At 43.8% G+C, this 17,309-nt stretch overlaps 1 protein-coding gene across 2 annotated transcripts; it reads right to left on the reverse strand.

Annotated features, from left to right (window-relative positions):
* Positions 1-3,175: 3,175 nt before the first annotated feature.
* NEK2 (NIMA related kinase 2) lies at positions 3,176-15,605 on the reverse strand. Of its 2 annotated transcripts, none has more exons than XM_047705451.1 (8): positions 14,985-15,605; positions 13,893-14,110; positions 13,146-13,386; positions 10,956-11,038; positions 10,053-10,179; positions 8,737-8,953; positions 7,240-7,365; positions 3,176-4,025 (listed from the first exon to the last, which is right to left on the reverse strand). In XM_047705451.1, exons 1-8 carry the CDS (start codon positions 15,078-15,080, stop codon positions 3,799-3,801), a joined length of 1,335 nt encoding a protein of 444 aa, XP_047561407.1. In that variant the 5' UTR covers positions 15,081-15,605; the 3' UTR covers positions 3,176-3,798. The 2 variants fall into 2 exon arrangements, with proteins under 2 accessions (XP_047561407.1, XP_047561408.1); XM_047705452.1 differs by lacking the exon at positions 14,985-15,605 and adding an exon at positions 14,835-14,907.
* Between the last annotated feature and the right edge of the window lie 1,704 nt (positions 15,606-17,309).

Raw genomic sequence — 17,309 nt, forward strand, 5'->3', positions numbered from 1 at the left:
GAAACTAGATGGTTTGGGGACAGAAAGGACCCTTTGCGGTCTTGTGCAGGCGGGCAGTGGAGGGTGTACTCAAGACCATGAGCTATGGAGTCAAGAACAGTCCAGAAACCAGCTGTGCGTCTCCCCAGCTGCGAACCCTGAGCATCATTAGCTCATTTCTCAGGGGGCGTTGTGAGAACTGGATGAAATAACAGGAATAAGATATATAACCAAAGCCTGCCAAGGAATCTCTCCGTAACGACCGATTGCCAAGGCCGCAGGCCCGCGTCGGACGTCTGGTCTAACGGAGCCATGGCGCCACCTTGTGGCTGCTGCTCACAGCGGTACTTAGTCGCCCTCAGATCCAAAGACCCTTTTTTTTTTTTTTTAAAGATTTTATTTATTTATTTGACAGAGAGAGATCACAAGTAGAGAGAGAGGCAGGCAGAGAGAGAGGAGGGAGCAGGCTCCCCGCTGAGCAGAGAGCCCGACGCGGGACTCGATCCCAGGACCCTGAGATCATGACCCGAGCCGAAGGCAGCGGCTTAACCCACTGAGCCACCCAGGCGCCCCCCAAAGACCCTTTTTATCCCAATGCCCAGGAACCAACCGTGCTTGATGAAGCTCGTTGTTTAAATATGTAAAGTCTGTAATGGTGAGTATGGGATTGGTGTCCAGCAAAGCATCTTAAAAGGGTCTTAGAGTTGCCAGAGAAAGATCATATGGGAGGGCTCTCCCCTTCCTGCCATCAGAGATCACCTTTCATCGTTGACCAAAATCCCAGGCATTCCCAGCTTTAGAGGTGAGCAGGAAGCAAGGTTTTATTAGCGTTAGCACAAGCCGGTGAGAACGTCTGTGCTTAATTTCCAAGTGCCTGTGTCTTTTCAAGTTCTGTGCTATTGCGTGATTCCCAGTCCTGCTGTTTCCCATCCCCCCTACTGGCCTGGCCTTCTCCTTCTCTTCTCTCCCTGCATCACTCAAAACTCGCCCTTCCTTTTCTCCCCCAGCCCCCACCTAAATCCTAACCTACAGTCAGCCTCCTTCTCATCCTACACACTAAAGACTATCTCTTCTAAAATCGCACCCCGGTTCCCTCTGCTCCCCTTTTCCACGTCACTCTGCTCCTTAGAACAAGCACATCATGTACATGCTTGTTTCCTCTCTGGCCCCATTTGAATGGAATCTCCAGGAGGGCAAGGATTTCCATATTTCTCCGTTGCTGTATCTTCAGGGCCTGAAACCGGTGCCTGGCTTACAGTTGGTGCTCAATAATTGTTGATTCAATGAAGAAGGAATGAAAGTGAAGGTGGAGTCTGAGGTGGGGAAAAGTCATCACAGACTCAAAAATGAAAAGGAAAATGTTTTCCTAAGGTAGCAAGGGTTTCCTGAGGGTGAGACCAGTGCAGAGACCCAGGCCCCACACATAGGAGGATGTGGCTCTCAGAGGGCCCAGGACCCAGGGTTCAAAGCTCTGTGCTTGCAATCTTGAAAATTTGAATCATTGTATCTTTGGATGTGTGTTTTTTTAAGTCAAGTCTGATGGGACCACAGAACCCACAGGGGCTAGAGCCTCAGTTCCTTGGAGGGCCTGCCTCCCGCTACCAGCTCCCCCACTCCCTGATACACCAGGCCCCATCCGGCTTTCCCATCTTACCTGTGTCCCATGACCACTGACACATTCTGCTTCCAGAGGGGCCTGTACGTGGGCAAAGGAGAGGTCAGGATTGGGGCCCTGAGGCCTTGCGGGACGGGACATGAGAGCAGTGCCCCCCCTGCCCCAGGCCTTCCCCATCCCCACCTCCCAGGCTGGCAACTCCATGGCAAGGCTGGTGGGTGACCACTGGAGACCTTATCTTGACAGGGGCGATCCAAGAACCCTTATCCAGGTACAAAGAAAATCCCAGCTTAGAGGTATAAGGATGCTTAGGAGTGACCTATCTGCTGTACGTGGGTCCGAGGGGTCGATGCCTGACTGGGCTGCTCCAACCTGACAGTAGGCAGGTCTGGAGGCTGGAGGGATGAGGAACTGGGCAAGCACCCAGCCAGGGGTCCCTAGACGCCAGTCACAGGGATCAGTGTGTGTCTCTTATGCTCAGCTTTGAGGCACCCACCCAGATGAGCCACAAAATACAGATTCTACACATGCACAAAATGCGCTGTTTACATTTAAAACTGCCATGGCATGATATAAAAGAGGAGTGCTAAATTCATGCTAATAATTCACAATCTTTTCTTTACTTCAAACATTAAATAACAAATAACACTGTAAGCAGAGAGACCTTATAAAAAGGACAAGGTTTTCATGTACCTTTAATGGTACTTATTTCCTGCTTTTTGTTTAAAGAGCCCTAATTTCTATTTTGCACTGGGCCCTGCAAATTACATTCAACATTTATATCAAAGTGGTCCTGTTCAACTTAATCTGTGGGTATTTCCTAAAGGCATAGATAGTATCTATGCTTCGATAGTATCGTTTCGATAGTATCATTTGTCTTTATTGGAACTGCATTATCAACTGTGTAATAAATCAGCCATAAAATAGCCAATAAAGGAGCGGTTTCTTCCCATGTATCATTAACCCCTCATAATTCGGTCTCATTTCATGAAGCTGGAAAGATTAGAGTTGCTAGGAACCCATCACAAACTGTGCGGGGCATGGCCAGCCCTGCTGATTTGTATTAAGTCAGACATGTAAAAAAAGAATCCATCCAAGCTAAGTTTCTTGAAAGGGTGGGGTATGTTCCAGCAAGTTTTAGTCTCCATCAGATTTCTCAAGAGCAGCACTATTAAAGAAAGAAAGAAAGAAAGAAAGAAAGAAAGAAGAGAGAGAGAGAGAGAAAGGAAGGAAGGAAGGAGAAAGAAAAAGGAATGGCACTATTAATAGACATTTTGTGGCGGGCGTGGTCCCACACATTGTAGGACATTGAGCAGTGCCCCAGCTTCTGCCCACTAGATCCAAGTAGGGCCCTCCCCGCAACCATTACAGTTTCTGTCTCCAAGATTGCCGAATGTCCACCGGGGCGGGGGCTAGTTCAGGATGACTGGCTTAGATGGATGAATGAGATGGGGAGTAAAATACCATCCTGGCTCTCATGAGCGTCAAACACATGTTCTCTCCTCCGCATGCTGAGGCCCAGGAAGCACAGACACAGACACCCTCCACTGAGAGATCAACAAATGCAAGAGACATAAATATAGGAAAACTAAAGCTTTCTTTTATTTATTGAGAAACAGGTGGTAAACGACAGCCAGCTGAAACACTCTTAAATAGAATAAAAAGGAAGAATATAGATTTCACAGTGATGAATTTCACAAAGGGGACACATTTCCACTGCAGACCAGTGGGACACTTACAAGCAAGAGGTCACAGTATTAGTGGCCAGTTTGTATCCAATTAGGTTTTGTAAGCTCAAGAACATCTAAAACCTTACAATGAGGCACGACAACTGTCAGAACACCACTCAGTCATTTAAAACTTCTCACTAAGTGCTACGCCTGGCTATTTTTTTTCCTAACATTATTTCCCCCCAACATTTAGAATGTCTTATTTCATGTTCCAGTAGTAATCACACACAGGATTAAAAGCCCAACCCACCAAGAAAGTGTCATTCTTTCTATAAAGAAAGAAAAATTAAAGGTGTGTACATTTTGTACAATTGTTGTGGAAGAACAACCAAAGTAATTCTAAAATATCTTGCTCACTATACAGAAAGGCATGGCTCATGGAACCGAGTATGTAAAGCTACAGCAGTTGAATATCAATCTTTAAAAGGTAGGCAAGGCTACATACTGTACACAGCTCTGGGGCTCTCTGCTGGGCTAGCGCATGCCCAGAATCTGTCTGCTTTTCAACTGGTAATTTTTTTCAATATCTGACAAGGCTTGAGCACGGAGCTGAGCAGCATGAAGCCTTTTCTTCAGGTCTTTGCACTTGGATTTGGAGGTGAGCAGACTCTCAGAATTCTCACTCCTCATGACGTTCTCTTTACTTTCACCACTGAAATGAACTTTCTTCTTAATTATCGAGGATGGAAGATCGAAAAGTTCTTTAGAAAGGAAAGAGAAAGGGTTTTAAGTTCAACTCCTCCGTACTTAACAGACTTCTCAAAAACATTTCTTTCCATTCACATTGGAAATCTGGGGACCTGTGTTATTTTCTCAGGTTGGGGAGGTTGGGGGTGTGATGCTGGCAGAAATCAATCCATTTTTTAGCCCACAGCATTGAAAAACTTGATCCTGGAATGTGCCAAGGAACATAGTCTCTTAACAGCCAACTCTTCTTTCAAGGTTAAGTGCATTGGGGATTACAGGCCACAATGTAAAACCTCTGGAAATTGATGTGATTTATCTCTATTCTTGAAAACAAGTGCTATTCTACTTAGAACACAACTTTTACAAAAGTAAGGAAGCAGGTTGGTTTTTTTTGTTTGTTTGTTTTATACAGAGAACATGTATATTTTGCTTAAATATTCAAGAACACTTATTTCAAGGCAGCTTAATTGAGCAGAAACTTATTTCAAAAAGAAACTAGGCAAATTCAGCTTGGAAAAGGTAATTCAAGTTAATGGTGTAGTGAAAACTGTGAATTGTGTTTTCTATATGAAGAAAAATGTGCTTGAAGTGGCTACATTATTAGCTACTGACTGAACTATCTGGGGGCTGGGGACTCGCAGTTTTGAATTCCAGAAACTTTCTATTTTTCCTTTGTGTTCTTTTAAAGGAACTATGTTCAAATATTTACTGAGCTCACTGTATGGGCCATTGTAGACCAAACAAAGGTCCCATTCTCGTAGGAGGAGACAGACCATAAACAAATAAACAAGCACACAGGGGTAATAGTTGAGGTGATGTGGGCGGGACGGGGGCACCGAGAAAGGGAGACAGAAGGGCTGGATGATGTTTACAGGGATGAAACAGGATGTGAGCAGACCTGATGCAAGGGAGAAGGTGAGAATCCATGTGGCTCTCTGAGGAGACGCTCTAGGCCCAAGAAATGGAAAGGTTCTGGCGTCCAGCTGGTGTTGGGGCAAGGATGGGGGCGGGGGGTGAGGTAGGGAGCAGGGTCGGGGCAGTCTGCAGAGAGAAGCGCTGCCTCCAGTTGTCCTGGGACTTCCCATTCCATACATCGTGCCTGTTCCAGCTGCAAAGCAAACTTGATGGCTTTCAGACCTTAACTCTAATGCTTCAAAGATGTCCACCTTTATTATAACAAATCTCTGTCTTCATAAACCATCAACTTGTAGATCTAACGAATAGGGTAGTTTTAGAAGAAATAAGTGTTGAGAAAAAGAATTCGTATTTCACTAAGTGAAAATGAGTTAACATTTCACTAAATAGACTAAGAGCATTTACAGAGATGCTGCTGCTGACTGGGATGCTGATATATTATACTTTCCTCTGATTAGAATTTATAGCTTGAAGGCAGAGAGAGGATCTTTCTAACCATCCTGAGTGCACAAGGGCACCCTTCGTCCCTGCTTTGTTTATGACTGATGTGCTCAGTGCTCTCAGTGCTCTCTACCATCAGGTAGCTCCTAGTCCCGGGGGTGGGGGTCCTTGATTCCTACAGCTCATTTCAAGTGTTCGCCATGACTTGCATTGAGGTGGGTAGGTAAAATATATATATATGTTATATATATATATAGAAATATGCATATTTGGATTATATAGAAATATGCATATGGAAGTATGTATATTTCTATATATATTTATATATACAATTTATATATTTAATATTATTTATATATTTATAATTTTATATTTATATATATTTACAATTTACAATGTATATTTAAATTTATATATTATATACAAATATATATTAAATTATATATATAAATACATATATTTATATTTCTATATCCTATATTGAAACACATCATCCTGCTCTAGCTCTTTCCAGACTTTGTTCAAAGACTCTCAAGGCAAGACGGAAACAAGCTCTTTCCCCGGAGGAGCAGACCCGGCAGGACCTTCAAGAATTCTGAACAACAGGTTTGATGCATAAAACTCACCCAGATAAAAATGTCTCCTACCTCTACCACAGTGATCATAATTTCAGCCTATTTTTGTCTTTGTGGGTGGCATTAAGGGAAAAACTGGAATAAATATTCTAAAACTACTGAAATGGTAGGTAGTAACATTGAGAAAAAAGAAGATATTTCCAAAGAGATGAAGCCCAAGTTTTAAATAATTCTTGTTTCATTCACTTCCATCACGTATCTCTATCATGTCATTATGACCATCAGATTAACTTAAGTAGTTTTTTTGGTCTGTTCCATACACTAAATGCTGTCACTCTCACTGAAGTAACCAGATTCTCTCTCAGTTTACTGCAGATGGAAGGGATAGCCTTCGCCAGTGCTGCCCTCCAGGGTAGTAGGAAGCCATAAGAGAACTCTGCCTGTTTCACTGGAAAATTCACTCGATTTTTAAAACCAACAAAAACACTCTATAAAAAATTTATGTCATAAAGAAATTTAGAGAAAAGAGGTTTAACGCTGTGCTTTTCCTATCATCTTAAAGACTAGATTCAGGTGGAGGTAGGGTTTCTGTGGAGTGGAGAAGGCCCGTCAGAGCTGGCCCACGGGGGGTCTCACAGAGTGGAGCGAGGGCACAAGGGCCGCACAGGCAGGGCGCTGGGAAGGCTGACTGTCCGCCAACGACACCGAGTAATGGGAGAAACACAAGCAGCGCATGGAGAGATCAACCAACCACATTCTGACAATCACAAGTTTCAACGTGAAGGGGTCTTTGCAAAGATCCAAAAGTGATGGCCTATTCTACGGTCGGTTTATCACACCTGTTAAGACATAACTTCTGTAAAGGAGGTGGCACGTGTGACCTGCTCACGCGGCGGGAGTTAAATGCTGGGATTTCTGCTTGAAAATGGGGGAGAAATGTAGGGTTTTGATAATATAGAGTTTGGGGTAGAAAGGTAGAGTTTTGATAGTATACCCATTTTAAAACATGTCCTAACTTTTAAAACCAAGTCTCAAAAACTAAACACGTAGTTTGATGAAGTAAATAAAACTGAAGACGAAATCATGATGACTCATCGCCTCAAGTCTGTGAACCCATGAAGTAAATCACTGCCATCACCGAATCATTTTTTCCATCGAAATGCGTATATTCAATTAATTCCGTGTTAAAACAGGAGACTTGGTCAGTTCAAAGGGCTATCAAAGCCCCAGGGCGGCGACGCGGGTGCCCTTCCTGTATCTGCGGGGGCCGCTCCTGCTGGGGAGCCGATTCTCATACCTGGACCGCTCGCCAGACGCAGGAACTTCTGCTCCTTCAGCAGACTGTAGTTCTTCAGCAGACTCTCTGCCCGCGCCAGCTTGTCCTCTGCCAGTCTCTCCCGAACACAGAGCTCCCGTTCCTTCTCTTTAAAAAGGCAAAGGAGCGAGAGCCATGTTAACCGGAGGCGGCGGGCAGAAGGCAGCTCACACCCGGTCACCGCCCGGCCTCACGTCTCCTCACGACCAGCGCGCCTCAGGGGCGCCGTGGAAGTTTTCTGCCCAGAAACCCCGTCAGCCTGCTGTGCTGGGCTCTGACCCAGCACCTCAGCGTGTGCGGTGCCGCCGCAGGCTTTCGCAGAAGGGCCGGTTTGGGCACAACTACGAAGTTGGTCTCTACCTTTGGTCAGGTTGTCCGAGAGGAACTCATTTTGGGAAAATAAACAACTAAAGTCATCTCTGCTCTCCACTGAGAATGGGCAACAGTCCATTTTCCGGGCATTACATGATCTCACAGAACCAACCCTCCTTCTCCTTCTGGGAGAAGAAAAAAAACAAACCCCACAACTAATGAGGAGGTACTTCTTTAGATCAGTGACATTTTTTAATCCACGGCCCAGAATTCAGGAAGTTCGGATTTCAGTTGCTGCAAGAAACTACAGAACGCTGGGGGAAGTTTTAACAAAGATTTGTTTGTTTGACATATTCTATTGACAAATTCTACTGACAGAAGCCTCAGGCAAAGGTTTCTGGGTAAGCACAGAAAGTGCTTACCACAGAAAGCATATCTCACAGCATGCTACAGCCGTCATCAGGAGGTAAAAACTGAGATGACTGCGCTGGATGCTTTCTAAGTTCATTTGAACAGAAACGTGTCTAGAGTCGGCATCGGCCATGCAGCTGCAGAAGCCAAGTCAGCTGAGCCACGAGGGTGGCCTGACGGGAAAAAGCTGACGTGAGGCCCCCAGGCTGCTGCTACCCCACACCGTACTTGAGGGGAGTAGACAGACTTTCAATGTCAAGAACTCATTAGCACCTGATCAGTTAATCCCCCTCAGGGTGTGTGTGGGCCTCGAACACCGTGTGCTCGGCTCAGTTGCCTGAACACATCAAGGCCCTCCGCGTGCCAGGATTTTACATCGGACTGTGCCGCCTCAGCCAGATCAGAAAGTGGAAGTGATGGCTTTTATTACAGAAGCAGCAAATGCACAAATGCTCTTTTATAAATGGAAAAAATGTAGGGTATAAAGATGCGGAGGAAGGGAAAGTGGGATGGCTCCTGCGGTAGGGTGGTCATGGTCACAGTGACCGCCAGTCGAAGCGACCGAGCTCAGAGAAAGAGACTCAGCATGCAGGTGCCGACACTCCTCATGTACTGTCTCACGAGACATGGTTCGGGTTCTCAGGTATTTACAGGAATGTTCTAGAACATACGTGTGTCAAATACTCCATTCAAGCAGATCGAACACACCAGGGAACCCTGCGGAGCTCTCCCGAGCTCGGCCCCGTGCGGACTTACGCTCCAGCCTCTCCTCTCGGGCTTGGAGGGCCCGCTCTCGCTCCTGCAGCTGAAGCTCCTTCAGTCTGAGCTCTCCCAAGACCGGGCTGGAGTCCTGGCGCTTCTCTGGCTCTAATCGGCGCCCTCTTCTCTCGGGATTTCTTCTTTGCTCTTCTGCAACCAGGTCTGCTATCAGAGGATTCTCAAGAATTTCTTCAACAGAAGGTCGGTGGTAATCCTAGGGGGGAAAATGTCCAGTGCTACAGTCGAGATTTTATGACACGATACTCATCCTAAAAGAGCAGGTACGTGGAAAACTGCGTACATTCCCGAGACAAAAAGAAAGACTCCTTCATGAATGAGTCTTTTTTTTTTTTTTTTTTTTTAAAGATTTTATTTATTTGACAGAGAGAGATCACAAGTAGAGAGGCAGGCAGAGAGAGAGGGGGAAGCAGGTTCCCTGCTGAGCAGAGAGAACCCGATGCGGGGCTCGATCCCAGGACTCTGAGACCATGACCTGAGCCGAAGGCAGAGGCTTTAACCCACTGAGCCACCCAGGCGCCCCATGGATGAGTCTTAAACACCTGGACAGATGGAGTTCGCTGGGGGCTTTATTAACCCATGCGGTTCTGGGTCCACAAGGTAATGCAGATGTGAGCTTACCTTTGTTCCCGCTTAGCCCTTCTAACCAAAGTTCAGTCCCTGAGCTGGTGCTCGGTGCACGTCCAGATCCGCTCTAGGGCACGTCCTGCCTTGCATCCCCGATACTGCTTTAAGTGAGATCCTCTCTCCCTGAACTTCAGTCCTGTTAGGTGGCCATTATCCTGCTTTGTAATTCCACAGCATTGAAATCCTGCTCTTACATCAACCTGACCCTAGGACACCTCCCTTCGCATCCCATGGCCGGAGTTTTTCCACCGAATCTCTTTATTTCCCCGTGACTCTTTCTAGCCAGGCCTCCCCTGCCCCACCTCTGGTCTCTGATCTGGAGGGAGAGGCAGGGTAATGAAGTCTTCATTTGTGGCCCCTTCCCTCGCCACCTGCCACACTGAGGTAGATGAGGGAACTGAGGATTGGGAGCTTTTCTGCAATCTTGCTTTGCTACCAACCATCTGCTAGTAGAGCAGAGAGAGAGGGAGGAGACAAGAGACAGCACAGAAGGTAGGCCAGCCAGGAGGCACAATTTGCCAAATTTACATGTTTTCACTTGGGTTAACAGAATAGATTTAGCTAAAGAAATACAGCTAATGCCGCTTCAGTCTCAGTGCTCCGAGAGAGAAAATATGCTACTCCACAACGTAATCGAGAGACAGACAATATAATCTTATGGTCTTTACCTTCAAATTTAACATCCTCGTAATAATGTCATTCAATTCATCAGAGTAACGATAGGGAATTCGCCTGAATTTGCCTTCTCTAATCTTGCCAGCTAGTTCTTTCTGGTTGAAAGCTGTAAATGGAGGCCTGGGGGAAAAATGGTTTTAATGTAAAAATGAACATACAGAATAGGAACCAAATCAAGAGCACAGTTTAAGCTCCAGTTTGTGTTTGTGTGTCTTCCGGGACTGTCTTCCACAGCTAAGTTGCCCAACCTTGGCATTAGACATTTAGGGTAAGAGAATATTTGTTAGGGGCCTGTCCTGTGCATCCGACGACTATGTTTTGCAACACCGCTGGCCTCTATTCATGAGATGCCAGTAGCTATTCCTAGCTGTGACATCCAAATAGATCTCCAGACATTGTCAAATGTCCCCTGGACGGCAAAATTGTTTCCCGCTCCCTGGCTAAGAACCACTGCTCTACAGAATAGTTTAGAAAGAAAAAAAGGGAAAGAATGGGAGCTCTTTCTTGTTCTCTATTTCCCCAGACCTCTCCCCTAGATTTCTGTTTCATTTCTTCCATAGGCCAGACCGATGTGTTCTCCCCTTGAGCTATAAGCATCAGTCTGGCAAGGGACGCATCAAGCCAGGTTAAAAGCCTCAGGGGTTACACTATTAATTTGTAAATAATTTTTTAACCAGCCCATCTATCTTTTTTTAAAAATTATTTTATTAACATATAATGTATTATTTGTTTCATGGGTACAAGGTCTGGGCTGTCCATCTACCTTAATTTTAACCCAAGGTATGAGTCTTTCAGACTTGAAAACACATGGATGCACAAAAGGTGAATGCAGTGAAAGGCGACAAGCCTCTGTGACTATGAACTTCACACCAGAAATCTCTCTTCATCATACTTACATTAATGCACACAATTCATACAGCAAACAACCCAGCGACCAGATATCCGATTTCTCATTGTAGGACATGCGATTCATTTGTTCCTGAAAGGGAAGGAGAGGGTAAAAATGTAGGAGTTAAAAGTTTGTTTTAAAACTTACAAAATGACCTGAGATAAAAATGGAATCTTTAAGTTTGATTATATATTGACTTGGAGGAAAAAAAAAAAAAAAGGAAAAAATTTTATATTATAAATATTTTATATCTGTAACAAAAATATTAAATAAAAAGACCCATTCAGTTTATGTCTGAACCTGTATCATAATAAAAAGAGATGGTACTTTGTATTTTATCTTCAAATGTATAATGGAAAAAAGATAATGATCTTATCCTAATATACTTTGTCCTATATAATTCATTCACTTATTTTTCATTCACAAATGTTATTGTGTTACGATAGATCAAGGACTGATAATTCAAACCTCTACCCTGAAGGCATTCATAATCTAGAAACTCATTTTAAAAGAACTAGAGAAAATTTCAGAATAACCAATACATATATCTGGTCATTTAAATGACAGAAGTATAAATGGCTAATTGAATTATCCAATTATGTATTTTCTCTCAGTCCACAGTATAAATCACAGTATCAACTAATATTCTCATTTTCTAGTTTAATCATTTGCCTGTCTCCCACACATAAAGTAATAGTCTACCATAGTTCTTATTCTCAACACAGGGCACAGAATCCAGTACCAAAACCTTCAAGAAGTGTCTTGCTTTTTTAAACTCCCAGCAGGTGAATCTGATACCACCTTCTGACAATCAATGCCTTATGGAGGGCTGAACTGATCTAATTATAAGAGCAGGAGGGAAAAGGAACAAAAGAATCACAAGGTTTCAAGTTTTCTAAGAACAGCTTCTAGATGATTTTCCTTTATGTTAAAGCCTTTGTATTTGGAATCTGATCCACTAAGAAAATGACAGGGTTCTGGCAATGTCTAATCATAGTCAAAAACAAAATTGTTAATTTACAAAGTTTTATACTATAGTCAGCTTGGTGAAAATCACTCAAAAAGATCTGGAAAGTCCTGGAAATGTTTGTGAACTGTTAAAAAAAAAAAAAAAGAAGAAGAAGAAATCCCCATCTTGATCTGCTCAGATTTCATATACAACACATTGGTAATAGCATTTACTGCTTCAAGCTTTTCAAGAGCCATCAGGTAATATCTACAGAGTCATAAACAGTTCATATCCTTTGACCTTTCAATTTCATTGAGAGCCACATGCCAAGGAAATAACCAAAAAGGAAGAAAGAACAATTCACAAAAAGGTATGCAGAGCAGGGCTCTTTAGAAGGATAAGGAATTTTGGAAACAAAATATCCAGCAACAGAGGGAATGAGACTTAAGGTGGGTGGGCTGCAACTCCCCTGCCCAAAAAGGCATTAAAAAAAGCAAGAAGTGAACACTGTAAAAACATGTATCTGAACTGAGCCCTGAATCTGCATGCCTAAGAACCATCTAGAGAGTGTGTTAAAAGGCAGAGTCCAAAGTGAAAAGTGGAAGGGGTTGGGGGAAGCAGAATCCAAGTCCAGTGCAAGAACTGGATTTGGGTTTGGCGCCCAGGACTCTACATTTTAAACAAACCCTTCAAATAGGTATGAGCTGGTGTATAGGACCCACGGCACTTTAGGAAATGTTGCTCTTGAGGCCAGAGACAAAACCCATCTCATCTTTGTAATCCCAGCACTTGGCACATGGCAGTCATTCAATAAAAGCTTCTCTTTAGGGGCGCCTGAGTGGCTCCGTCAGGTAAGCATCTGACTCTTGGTTTCAGCTCTGGTCATGATCTCAGGGTCCTGGGACTGAACCCCGAGTTGAGGTCTGCTCTCAGCTGGAAACCTGCTTGAGATTCTCTCCCTCTCCCTCTGCCCTTCCCTCCACTCAGGTGCTCACATGCTCTCTCAAATAAATAAATAAATCTTAAAAAAAAAAAAAAAAGCTTCACTTTAATTGCTCATCAGAAGAATTTAACAGTCTGATGATCCATTTGGAAAAATGTAAATTTTCTTCCTGTAAAATGAACAACATGATTATTCCTTGGCTATTGTGTATTACTAAGCAAATAAATAAGCAAAACTTCAATTTCCCTGCATTTGAATGCTCAGCATTAGGATGTTTAAAAGTATCTAAATGCTGAAGTACTTACAGGAGACATATAATAGGGTGTGCCAACAAATGTTTTTGCAAAACTCGTATCATGGTTTAATATTCTAGCTAGCCCAAAGTCACCAAGCTTAACGTTTTGCTTGCCATCCAGGAAAACGTTGGCTGGTTTCAGATCCCGATGCAGCACGGTATGACCACCATCGCTCCGTCTGTGGCATTCCTTTAGGGCCAGAGTCAACTGAGTCATCACTCGAAGAACAAACTCTTCATCTAAGTATTGTCTGAAACCAAAGCAGTTATACAGCTTTGTGTTACTATATGTGTGTGTGTGTGTGTGTGTGTGTGTGTGTGTATACATATACTACATACATGTATTATATTATTAATATATTATTAATTATCAATACATCGTTAATTATTAATATACATTAATATATTATAACATATATTATATATACATATATTATATATAAAGATTAATTTACCATATATATATATATATATATATATAACTTCTGAACAAAACCGTTAAAAAGATGGGATTATGTGAAGTATCTAGTTTTCAAAGTGTACAAATAGGGAAATAAATAAAATAAATACATTTTCAATATGAGATAGGGATGTTCATTCACCAGGGATTTTCTAAAGTACTGTGGACCCACCAAACAAACAAATACAAGAACAGTCTTTTACATTACTAAGTACTCCATCCCCAGTCCTACAACAGGATGCTTAACAGAAATGAAACTTGGCCCATTCTCAGCTTAAGAATAAAAGATTAATTTACCTTTCCTTTGTTCCCTTTGTAATTACACTAGCCAGGTCCCCTCCTTCACAATATTCCATTACAATGTACAGTGTTGTGTTGGTTCGGTCAATAATTCGATCATAGTAACGGACGATGTTTGGATGTTTCAGTTCACGGAGTAAATTCACTTCAGAAACAAGCATCTGTTTCTCAGCTTCTGTCATGGAGCCATAGTCAAGTTCTTTCCAAACTAATATCTGAAGTAAGAATTTCCAAGGTATGAGTGAACTCTTTATTCTCAAAGACAAAGAATGAACATTCTAAAACTTAAAAAATTTTGAAGTCACTTCTCTATTAAATAGCTCACATGATCATTATCATCTAATTTATTTATTTCAATGAACTTTAGAACCCCTGCGTTTATTTCTGTAACTTTACCCTAAATTTCAATCAATAAATTATGCAGCGAGAGAGAGCGGGATGAGGCACTTTAGGCCTCCCCCAACCCCTTACCCTCAGTTGCTTTGTGGCAGGTTGGCGGAAGGTACTTTGGTCAAAGCTGGAGCAGAGGCAAAGTCCCTCATCATTCCAACCAAACTTTTCCAGGGTGAGAGACCTTAGTAAAGATCCCTCCGTCAGCAGTCGAGCAGTTTCCTCTCCATTGTTTCTTCCTGTATAAGATCTACCTACACACACTGGGAAATTAAGAATCCAAAAATCCGAAGAATGGGTATTTTAAATGAGTTCTGACTGCAAGACAAAATCTCCAGGTTCTGCTGATCCTGCCTCTTTCCCATGTCCAAGAGGATACTCTACTCTGAAAGAGCTCAAGACTCAGCTACCTGTCACTAATGAGAGGCCCTTAGCAAGTCAAAGCGGGAAAAAGGAAGAAAGGGGAAGAGAAAGGGAAGAAAACAAAACCAGAGAGATCTTAACAGATGCAGTCTCCCAGCCCTTGCGCGACCCAGGGCAGACACAGACCTGGAAGAGATGAGCTCTTCCAGGCAACCCGCCTTGGAGACCCACAGCCCCAGGCCTCCAGCTTTTCCGCCATCCCAGGGGCCGAGGGCGCTCGCCGCAGGCGGGCGAAACCGCTGCAGGGGCGGAGACACCGAGGAGGCCCGCGCTCACCTTGCCGTCGCTCTTCCTCCGGATCTTCTGGCAGCGGCCATAGGAGCCCGTGCCAATGGTGTACAACACCTCGTAGTCCTCCGCCCGAGTGGGCATGGCCGAGCCCTCCGCAAACCTGCAGATCGCTCTGCCGGCTCGGAGGGGTCTCCGAGCCACACTACCTACCTGGCCGCACCAGTCTCCAGCCCCGTTTAACCGACGCGGGCCCTGGCCTGGCAGCCTATTGGCCCGAGGTGAGATGGCTTCGCCTCCCTGATTGGTTAAAAGAACACAACATCCTAGGCATCTTGGGATAGGCGCGTCGCTAGGCAACCGCGTCGGCGTCGCTGTCGGCGTCGGCTTTCCCTCAGCTCCGCGCCCGCGTCGGGAGAAGGGGGCGGAGCTAAACAAAATAGGGGATAGAAAGCGGGTGTAGGCGGGCCTCCGCAAGTCTGTTCCTCCCGCTGAGGTCGCCGAGGTAATAATCGAAGTCCGGGGACCTCTCCTCGGACTTCTTTGCACACTGCCACCACCAGCCACCTTCTGACCTTTGCACTCTGACCCCTTACACTAAGCACTTTCTTTTGCACACGCCCTCCTCCTGGGTTCCTGAACCCTGAGCCTGGGCGGGGTCACACTGCAGACTGGGGGCTCAGTGCTGAGATGCAGAGTACAGAAGCTCTGCTGAAGATAGGTGAACGATTCAGACTGTGGTTGGGGGCTGTGCCAAGCACTTTACACGTGTTGTCTCGTTTATTCCTCAGCACAGAGCTATAATGCGGGAATTAGTGTTCTTTCCCATGAGGAAATGGAAGCACAGAAAAGTTAGATTATTTGCTTTAGGTCCAACAGCCAGGAAGAGAAGAAATCGACTTGAAAACAGTGGATGCTCATAGAAATGATTTAAAGCTTACGCACGACTTTAGGGTGTAGTCATCATAGAGGGACTGTATTTTTGAACACTAAATTTAGAGTCCTGTTTCACATGCACAGGATGTATGCAAAACCTCAGTGTAGAATATGGAAGTCCTTGATATTTTGGAATACCCAGGAAAATATGGTGGCTCTAGGACAGAGACAGGTTTACCTTTAAGACTCCTACAAAAATTTTTTTATTAGAAAAGACTACCACATAGGTTATTTGGGGTGCCAAACACATAATTAATTGACAATCCGTCAAGCTATAGCTTCTTCCCAGTGCCTTGCTCACCTAGGCAGATCAAAGAGTACTGTTTTTACCTGGAAGGGGGGCCAGGCCTCAAAGGAGAAATAGTCCATTATCAGAAGACTAATAATTTGGCAGTGCATAAGTAGGTCAATTTTCTTTAAATATCTGTTCAACATGGAGTTGAAAGGAACTTGATTTTCTATTAATAAGAATTACAAACCAGTTTCTGTTAAAAATAAAGAATTTCTTACATGCATTGAATATAGCATAATTGGAATTGCCAGCCAGAAGCATTATTAAAATAACATTCAAGAACACTGTCTTACCTCAAGGGAATAGGACCAATTTAGGTTTCAAAAGTTATGTAAAGAGCCACAAGTGTCTGAGCTAATTGACATTGTATTTCTTATTTTAGTACTTCTTAAAGATTGACGTGCATGGTGCTCTTTGACTGGTCTGCCCCAAATCCAGTCCTGCACCTTCTCTCTGGCCACTCTTCTGCTCTCAGGCTTTGCCCCAGTTCTCCAAACCTGGCACACTTTCTCAGCTCCCACCATCACCATCACCTTTGTACCTGTTTTTCCGCTTGCCTGGAATACTGTCCACCCAATTCCCTTAACCATTCATTCACCCCCCAAGTCTGTCCAGAGGATACAACTTGTCTTTTGATACTCAATACCAACTTACTTTCTTATACCCTAGGAAACCCTTCTAGCTTGCTAAAACAAGCAATTTTTCCATTTACAGTGTTCACAGACCCCCTTGTACATAAATCAATATTTCCCTTGTTATTTATCATTATTTGTTTACATGGGTCTGGCAGTAGCTCAGCTCCAAGCTCCTTGCAGCCATTATAAATCCTGTAAAAGTAGGCATGCAATAAATTTTTGTTAAATGAAAGTATGAGAAAGTAGTTTATTAATAATCGTGCAAGGATCTGGAGTGAGCCCTGAAGTACATGTTTCAAATGCCCCAGCCCCGTGGCAGAAAATATTGGGGGACGGCCATCCCAGGAGTATGGAGAGTGGCATCCTGACACATACGTTCATTCAACAAATATTTATTGAGCACTTACTGTGTGCCAGGTGTGATGATAGGCGTTGATATGCTAGGTGTTCATTAGAGAAGAGACACGGGAGCCTTGATCACAATGATAAAGAAAAAAGTAACATAGACAT

This window comes from Lutra lutra, chromosome 15 (assembly GCF_902655055.1).
Source record: "Lutra lutra chromosome 15, mLutLut1.2, whole genome shotgun sequence".
Lineage (NCBI taxonomy): Eukaryota > Metazoa > Chordata > Mammalia > Carnivora > Mustelidae > Lutra > Lutra lutra.

What these genes read in the sequence shown, in the direction of transcription:
- NEK2 (XM_047705451.1), bottom strand. Translation starts at nt 15,080, where the DNA reads ATGCCCACTCGGGCGGAGGACTACGAGGTGTTGTACACCATTGGCACG. An exon ending in CACCCTATTATATGTCTCCT is followed by an intron (nt 11,039 to 13,145) that starts GTAAGTACTTCA and finishes CTTCCCTTTCAG; the next exon opens with GAACAAATGAATCGCATGTC. An exon ending in CCGAGAGGAGAGGCTGGAGC is followed by an intron (nt 7,366 to 8,736) that starts GTAAGTCCGCAC and finishes GCCTTTTTAAAG; the next exon opens with AGAAGGAACGGGAGCTCTGT.